The 8,682-nt window shown below is 34.9% G+C and overlaps 1 protein-coding gene across 1 annotated transcript; it reads right to left on the reverse strand.

The window, feature by feature from the left end:
* Positions 1 to 2,846: 2,846 nt before the first annotated feature.
* On the reverse strand, positions 2,847 to 8,682 carry LOC116003520 (TVP38/TMEM64 family membrane protein slr0305). The gene is made up of 7 exons (XM_031243411.1): positions 8,057 to 8,682; positions 6,924 to 6,976; positions 6,212 to 6,304; positions 5,898 to 6,121; positions 4,001 to 4,067; positions 3,385 to 3,492; positions 2,847 to 3,085 (listed from the first exon to the last, which is right to left on the reverse strand). Exons 1-7 carry the CDS (start codon positions 8,460 to 8,462, stop codon positions 3,062 to 3,064), a joined length of 975 nt encoding a protein of 324 aa, XP_031099271.1. The 5' UTR covers positions 8,463 to 8,682; the 3' UTR covers positions 2,847 to 3,061.

The raw sequence follows: 8,682 nt of genomic DNA on the forward strand, positions 1-8,682 counted from the left end.
GACCGCACAATGTAACCGAATTGCAGACCGCACAATGTAACAAGAGAAAAGTCATTACAATGAGCAACAACATCTACTTGGCATATATTTTCTTTTGGCAAATTCTCCATGAGACCGCCTCACGGATCTTCATCCGCGAGACGGGTTGGATTTTTTATAAGTATACATTTTCCGACATAAGTATTGCAACTTTCATTATAAGTAACTCGCCAACTCTTAATATTATATTTTGATTTAAAATATCACATTTTTCATCAAAATACCACATTTGTCTCCTAGGTATACACTTTCTCTCTCATAAGTAACAATTAAACAATTTATTCATGATTTAGTATTACATTTTTTCCACACCCATCAACAAACCCAGATTTTGATCTGTCTAAATATGCAAGAAATGCAGAAAGCAACCATTTTTTCTCATCCAAGTCAAATATATAAAAAAAAATAATTGATAACAGTGCTTCTAAAGATTAGGCAGCAGAAAACATTTATGCAGCCCTGATAAAACGGGTATAAAAGAATAAATTCCTAAAAAAAAAAAGATAAATAAAAAACACAGAAGAAAATAAGGTAGAAATACAGGGATCTGATAGACTGCAAGAATGCACAGAAAAGGCAGAGAATGACTACGTATAAAGCAAGTAGAAAGGAAGAAAAAGGAATATAAAGAAGGGCCTAATGGGAAGAAAAGAGAATTACCAGAGTTGCGAGAAGTGCTGATGGGCAGTCGCTTGTCTGAGTTCGTAGTTCCGCCGGCCGTCGTAGATCGCAGAGAGTGAGAGAGGCAGAGACGCAGGGGCAGGGCAGCTAGTCGGGAGGGACATAGGGAGTTAGGGAGAGATATTAAGGAATTTAGAGATTTTTATTTTTATTTTTTTTTAGAGATTTTATTATTTTAGGGGAAATGGGAAAATGCCCAAAAGGGAAATGGGGAAATGTTCACGCAGCCTGTCTCATTGTCTGGCACTCAGGGTCACGTATGCTGCCTACATGCTTTAGTTAAAAAAAAAAAAAAAAAGGGTTAAATACGAGTCGGGTTAGGATTTTCTCTACCCAACTCGATTAAAACACGGGTTAAACAAGCTCAACTCAACAAATTGGACCCATATTGACAGCTCTAAATGTTAGACACTTGAGGAGACCTTCATCAAGATAACATGCTTGATTTTCTATCGAATTGAATAATATTGTTATTAATATTGACTATCCCTAAGAATTTTTCCAAAGCCATGACAGGCTTGCAAACCGACGAATGAAGTGTCAAACAACAGCACAACGCTGTCTCATCTTCCCAAGCTGTCGAGACTATGTGATTATTGAAAGATGACAAGGTTTTTTTTTTTTTCTCTAAAAGATGACAAAATTTTAAATGACAAAAGCTTCCTTACAACACGTACTTGAGGAGGCCTTCACCAAGACAACAAGTGCATGTCCAATTTCCTCACCAAATTGGAATATTGAATTAAGGGCATCTACATCAATGGTTAATACTTGGTTTTTGTCACCCAAATAACTTGAAGATGGTTCTTTGTTAGTGTGAAAGAGAGTTTTTTGTGATTTTTATTTCCTGCAAACATGAGTTTATAATGGGCTACACAAATAATAAAAATGACAAGAAAGAAGTGAGAATGTGCGTGTTGGGCGCACATTCTCTACCCACACACGCGCCCGCTTGCGCGTTTACTGCAGCCTGCAGCCTTTTTTATTATTATTTGTTCTGTTTCAATTTTTTTTTTTCTTCTCTTTGTTTTCTCTTTCCTTGTTGGCATATTAAAAATCGTGAAAGATCTTAAACCTGATAAGGATGCTCTAACACCTACCCCAAGAAAATGTGAAGATAGCTGAAAGGGATAGCACCACAACCACAACACTACCTGTTGAGAGGGATACTACCACCACACTACCTGCTAAAGAGACTAGAACAATGCCACTTCCACAAGAAAAAATTTTGCTCAACAAGTAAGTTCATTGCCAAAATGATATACCTTCAATTAGTAAATAATATACACTTTCCTTATAAGTAACAAATACTTTATTCCCTATTAGTATTACATTTTAAAATATAAGTATCACATTTTCATCTTAACCTGATCCATCTCACGAATATTAATTCGTGAGAAAATCTCACATAATTTTTTATTGTATTATAATTTTCTCATTATACTGATCATCAATGAATGAAAAATATTAATAAAGTTTGAATTACAAACAAAAATTACATAATTTACCTAATATATTTTCTTCTTGATGAGTTTGGAGAGTGGTAATTGCCTAAACATCATAATCGTATCCTCCCATGGACAAAACTTATATTGATGGCATGCGTTTAATATCTTACTAACGCATTTTATATCTATTAAATTTTAAAATACTCGGTATTACTACATCTTTAATAATAGGAGTAATGTAATACATCCTCTGAATATTCACATCCTGGTGTGACACTATCAAATGAATTTCCTTTACTTGATCCTTAAATAAATTCTCTTTTTAAACTCAGGGTAAGATTAATTATGAACATCCAATAAAAATAAAGAATTTACAACGTGTTTGGTTCATGGAATAAGTCGGGAATGGAATATCTAACGATTCCTGTTTTATTCCTAGCCTATTCCATTTCCTATGGAATACTATTCCTGTTCCTTTAAAATTCATTTCGTGAACCAAACAAGTTGTTATTAGCATGTCAAGAAGTGAATTTAGAAAGGAAGAATAACATAATTGTCAATAAAATTGAGTATCCCTAAGAATTTTCCCAAAGCCATGGCAGGCATGATTTGCTGCAACCATGTTCAAAAATAATTAAAGTAAAATAATTTGTATTACCATACTGCAAACACAACCACTGACAAGAGGTAAAACTATTGGAGTAGAATGGTATTTATTTGCTGTTCTTCAATAGAATTAATATGCAGTTAGAGTTAGAAAGAAAAGAAAAGAAAATTGTTCCTATTTGATTTCATCAACTATCATATTTCCATTTACAGGTGGGGATCAAATGTACCATCTTACAATTGAAGGTGTACTTTCAATGAAATCATGCACTTCTAGATTCCGGTCTCTACTCGATATCTTTTACAGCGTCCTGCATCGTGGATAACAAACAGGTTAAGGGACCGAGAGACGAGCATTTTGTTTGTAAAAGAAACTCATTTTTTTACTCATTCCATCTCGTTTTCTCCTAACTTTCAAAAAACCCATAAGCAATAATAACAAATTGTTCGAGACATTGGCTTTGGCCAAACCACACTAAAAGACTAAATCCAATAAATTAGCTAGTCTAGCACTCATGGCCTAATAAACAGGGCCAATAAGAAGTATAGCAAATATAGCAGGACTGAGGGAGTATAACAAATCAGAGAACAATAGTGACAAGCAAATTACCTTAGCAAGCCGCGTTACATAAGTAGCAGCTATGGCCGTAACTAATAGACCTATTCCCAGTGTCACTAGACTGTTCCCTCCTCCAAGACCAATGCTTGATTCATCTTGCTGGAAAAGCCGGGAAACATAAAAAATCAAAACAAAAGATTTCAATTTCATCTTTAAAGAAAGCTTAAACAGGTAACAATGTTTATAGTGACACGGGGATACACTAATACCTTGAAAATACACATGCCCTAGATAACCACAAAATTTGTGGATTAAAAGATAGGCATTACAATGAGATGGCAAATAATGACCTCGCAGTTTTATATTGAGTTTTATAAACACTCATTCTGGTTACATCACCAGTCGTCTTCTTTTTTTCTCATTTTTCCTTTCATATTTTACATAATTCATATCCTGATTGATATGACAAAACATGACAGATTTTGCAAAAATAGGTTGCTTGTGTAGTTGTGTACTTAGTACTAGATGAAGACTACCTATACTATCAATCAAAGTATATTGCTACCAACCAATCTTTAATTTTTATCCTTAAAAAAATATTAATAATACTAATCAACCATAAACAAATACCAATAACAATAAGAAATGAATAGAAAGCAATACTTACAATAATTGCTCGACCAAATGCACCCGCACTCACATAAGCCCAAGTTCCAGGAAGCATACCTAGCCAACTGCAAATAAGAAAGAAAGGGTAAGATGGGTAAAAGGTCATAACATGCTACATTTCTATATCCCACTTCATCTGATCTAGGTAGAGAGCATCAAACAGTAAACGAGTGCTAGGATATATGTCAATGATGTGCGTGTGGAAAATCTAGCAAAGTTAGAAGATATATTACATATAAATCATGTCAAGGTATGGCAATGTTAAATTGGTTGTCCATAATAAACAAAGCTGGTTGTTAAACATAGTTTTAGGAATAGGAAACAAACGTCAACTTAAACCTCGTAATATTTCAATAAAAGTTGTGAAGATTTTAGTTCTTTTAAGACTTAGAACATTTCACTACTTTATCTCATATGCAAATAACTGAAATAAGAGATATCCACATCTAATAATGTCTCAAGCTGCTTCTTTATAGTGGTATAACTGTCCTGATTGAGCTCCAGGAGTTCTACTTTACATCTACATTTCAACCCAAACGATTTAGATATTAAAGACTAGGCAAAATTCCAATTTAAAGGACACTCAATGAAGTTCATCACCAAGTTCCTTCAGCTCTGGTAAGCTTTTTTGCAGATATTCATTCCTAGAAATCACATTTGCAACCATACTCAAAAATGCCTAACACTATTTTTTTTAGTTGAAAAACAACCTATATTTCCATAAACCTGTAGGATCATTAATCTTTTCGCAATTCTGAAAACAGAAAGTTCTTCAATGATTTTTCCGCATATTATGGGGCAATTTCTAATATTGAGGCTGAGTTGTGTGTGCCACAATGAATGTATTGTGGTGTGTACTAGAAGGGGATCACTATGACTTGAGCTTGAAATGTGATACATGCTAAGGAAGTCTTATTTTATTACTATTACATTACATAGTTTAGATATTAAGAAACTACTAAATAATTATTTAGAAATTACTAAATAGTTATTTAACTTATTACTCTTAGTCTTCCAATTAGTTTAGGTAGATTAATTATTTAGAAACTACCAAATAATTAATCATTCTTAGTTTAGGAATCTTTGTAATCATCCCTATAAAAGGGAATGTTATTTAGAATAAAGAAAAGCAGAAATTCAATCCCAAAAAGGATCTAAGGGTGTTTTGGGTCTCAAGCAAACCCAGTATTTTCTTCTTTTTTCTTTTCCAACTATTATTCTTTCTTCCTTTTATCTTATGTTTTTTTGCCCATGACGGGAGCACATAACAAAATGTTCTACTACTGCTTGTCCTTGAGCCCCATGCATTTTGATAACTGTGGTTGCAAATTATTTTCCATGTTATAATCTAAGATTGGTTCAGGATCACTCAACTAAGCTATAATGCACCTGGGCCAAACCAAACTAAAAGATTGAATCTAATCAATTAGCTAGTCTAACCCATGACCTTATAAACCCATATGTCCTCTATTTTTTTTTCGATGTGAGACTCTTAACATTCCCAAAATCACATCTTCATCTAGTCTTTTGGTTACTTGGACCTCCTAGACAACTTTGCCTCAACAAGCATGTGGGTTAGTTTACAGTTAGTCAGTTGCACCATATCTATTCGGTCAGGTAAGACTAGAATTGGATGACCGTAAAGGAGTCCTCCTAATTTTTGTTTTCCTAGTCTCTTCAGCGGGCGCACATCATTGGTCCTGTGTACTTAGAATTGATTTGTTCAAAGGCATTCGGAGGTTTTGGCTCTTGCCCCACTCAATTGTACTTATTTCTTTGATGGAAAATAAACTTGCTATCAGGATTTCTATTTAAGGAAAAATAAAGCTTTTAAACTCATCTACAACCTAAAAGGCAATTCCATAGCAAGGCACGATAATCCAAAGGACACTGACCTTCCCAAAACATAAGGCACAAACTTGACAGAAGTCAGTCCATACAGATAATTTCCAAGAGAGAACGGAAGCAAAGGACTCAAACGGAGAAGGGTGACAACTTTAAAACCATTTTCTCCAATTGCTTTGTCAATTGCAAGAAATTTCTTGTTCCCTTCAACCAGTTTTAGAATGCGATCACGAGCAAAATATCTAGCAATGAGAAATGCAACACTTGCAGCCACCTGAAAGGAGTAAATTAAAGAACATAGTTTTTTTTTTAAGTATCGCCAAATCCTCTTAATTGCTTTGTAGAAGCAAATATACTAGCTTACTGTTCCACTGATAGAGACAATGATGGTTCCAATGAAAGAGCCAAACAGAAGACCAGCAGACATGGTCAGCGGAATGGCTGGTATTGCAAGGACCTAGGAAAAGAAACAAATACTAGTGAAAATTTGCCTCAAATGGATGACGAATACCTTAAAAAGTTAAACAATGAAATAACATCCTTTTTTATAATTACTGAAATTGGATTATTGTTTAAAAATAACTTACTATTAGTTAATGTTCAGACAGTTAAAGTAAACAGATGCATTAGTATATATTTCACACATTGTAAGAATATTACTTCTTGCAGTGTATTGGATTCAGATCACATACTCTTATACTCCCTCCACTCCCATTTTGTAAGGGGTAATTGTGTTTGGCACAGTTTTTAAGAAAAAAAAATTAATAAGATGTGATACCCTTTCCAAATTTTCCCTAAAAAAAGGTGAGTTAGGACCCACAGAGAAAAGTTAAAAGGAATAAAAAGGAAATTCGGGGGAAAAAAAAGTTAGTGGTGTTTAAAATAGGAAAGTGGGAATTATTTTGGAACCGACTAAAAAGGAAGTTATCTTCTGAAGCAACTATATTACACAAACATCACCTGATATGGCATGAAATGATCAGTAGAGATGTAGCATCATTATTGATTAAAGTCATTAAACAGTTACCAGTTTTGCCAAACCGAGAATAGAACAGATTTTGGATTTTCAATCTTACCTCTAATCCAGCATAAACTGCAACAAAAAGTGCATATCCAGCTGGACCATAATCTGTCACATGAAAAGCCTCAGATACACTCACAGGAAAGAAAAGTTCGTAAAATCCAATAACTACATTCAATTTTTAATTGCTTTCAGAAAGAATTGCAGTAAATAAATTTTGGTAGGAGATCAAAAACCAAAATCTATAAAAAAATTATTTCACTCATGTCATGCTTCTCTGCAATAAGAGTCTGCATAAAGCTGGGAAACTAATAATTTGACCTCCAAAGTGGAGCAAAGACCCCGAGCAGTAAAGGCATATCTAAAGCAGTATACAATGATACAGCAAGGCATCCTAGAAGGTCTAAGGTTAATTAGTTGGGACTTCTTGGGGCAGACTATACACTATCAAGAGCCATTAATGCCTGTTCTTTGTTCTTCATTCTATCTTTCTTCATCAAGCTAACATCAAAATAAACTTCATAGGAAACTCAAAATTAAACCTAAAATTATTGGCACACTGCATTGAAAAAATGAATGACTCGTGCTCACCTAAGAAGCACAATTATTTTCTCTATCTGTGGCCTCAAACTAGTTTCTCATCACAATCAAAAACTTAATCTTAGATGATCTTATCAAACAATTGGCATCTGATTCTATCACAAATAAACAAAAACTTAAGAACAGAAAATGTTATAGTTAGGTTCCCTTGTTCTACGTACATAAAACATTTATGTCCAACCAAAATGTAAACTTTTCATATCAGCCATGACCCTCGATTAGTTTAAGCTTTTTGCAAGATCTTCCCACTATGACATAATATTCAGATTCTATTCAAAACCCAAATCCTTGCTGCAATTCTGCCCAGAACATAATTCCTCACAGCAATTCTTTCTAGACCATCCCTCTACACACACACACTTGCACATACACATTGAACTGACAGCAATAGGCAAAATATTTCCAGCATCCAATCTGCCCAAAGCATAATTCCTAAAAGCAATTCTTTTTAGGCCATCCCCCTACACACACACACATTGAACTGGCAGCAATTAGCAAGATTTTTTCCACACCAACTAAATTTATTATGCATAGCCAGACACACACAAATTTGAAATGGAAATGAAAAAGGAATTCACCCAACTATACCATCAATGATGCTTGAAAACTGTGTCAAGAAAGCATTGATCTGGTCCTTGTAGAGGTAACCTACAACCCCAAATCCACCAACTGCACCTACAATCAAAAGACCAGCCAAAAGGGTACCTTTAACCGCAGCATCCCCATCCCCATCCCCTTCCCCACCACCATTCTCAGTACTATCATTCTCCTCTTTGGGACCCAAATTCAAGAGCTTACTAAAGCTCTGGGGAGCACCAGAGGGAGTCTTGGAAAGGGTCTGCTGTTTCTTGGTTTGTTTGAGGGAAGAGCGTGGCTTCAAGAAGTGGAACCTCTTGGGTCTGAAGCTATACAGAAATGAAGAGCAAGAAGGAGAAGAAAACGAGGAAAGGGCAAAGCATAGTGATAATGGTCGGGTCGAGGAAACGGTGGGCATTTCAAGTAGTGGAAGAGGATAAAGAGAGCTTCTTTTTCCTCTGCTTTTCTGGTGGTTCTTGAGCTCATTCAAGAACGTTTAGGAATTAGAAGAAGGCAGATGCCATGTAAAATTTCGAACAAACAGAATATACTCCCATTCTAGCTATCGCTGTTTGAAATTTGTGTTCTGCGATTTGATTTTTGGGAAATTTTTTGTGACGTTGAAATTCAAGGTCGAG

Source organism: Ipomoea triloba, chromosome 14 (genome assembly GCF_003576645.1).
Source record: "Ipomoea triloba cultivar NCNSP0323 chromosome 14, ASM357664v1".
Taxonomy (NCBI): Eukaryota; Viridiplantae; Streptophyta; class Magnoliopsida; order Solanales; family Convolvulaceae; genus Ipomoea; species Ipomoea triloba.

Coding starts and splice junctions, on each gene's coding strand:
- LOC116003520 (XM_031243411.1), bottom strand. CDS start 8,462: ATGCCCACCGTTTCCTCGACCCGACCATTATCACTATGCTTTGCCCTT. Junction 6,977..8,056: donor GTTTTCAAGCATCATTGATG/GTATAGTTGGGT, acceptor TTCATGTGACAG/ATTATGGTCCAGCTGGATAT. Junction 3,086..3,384: donor ATGTAACGCGGCTTGCTAAG/GTAATTTGCTTG, acceptor TCCACGATGCAG/GACGCTGTAAAAGATATCGA.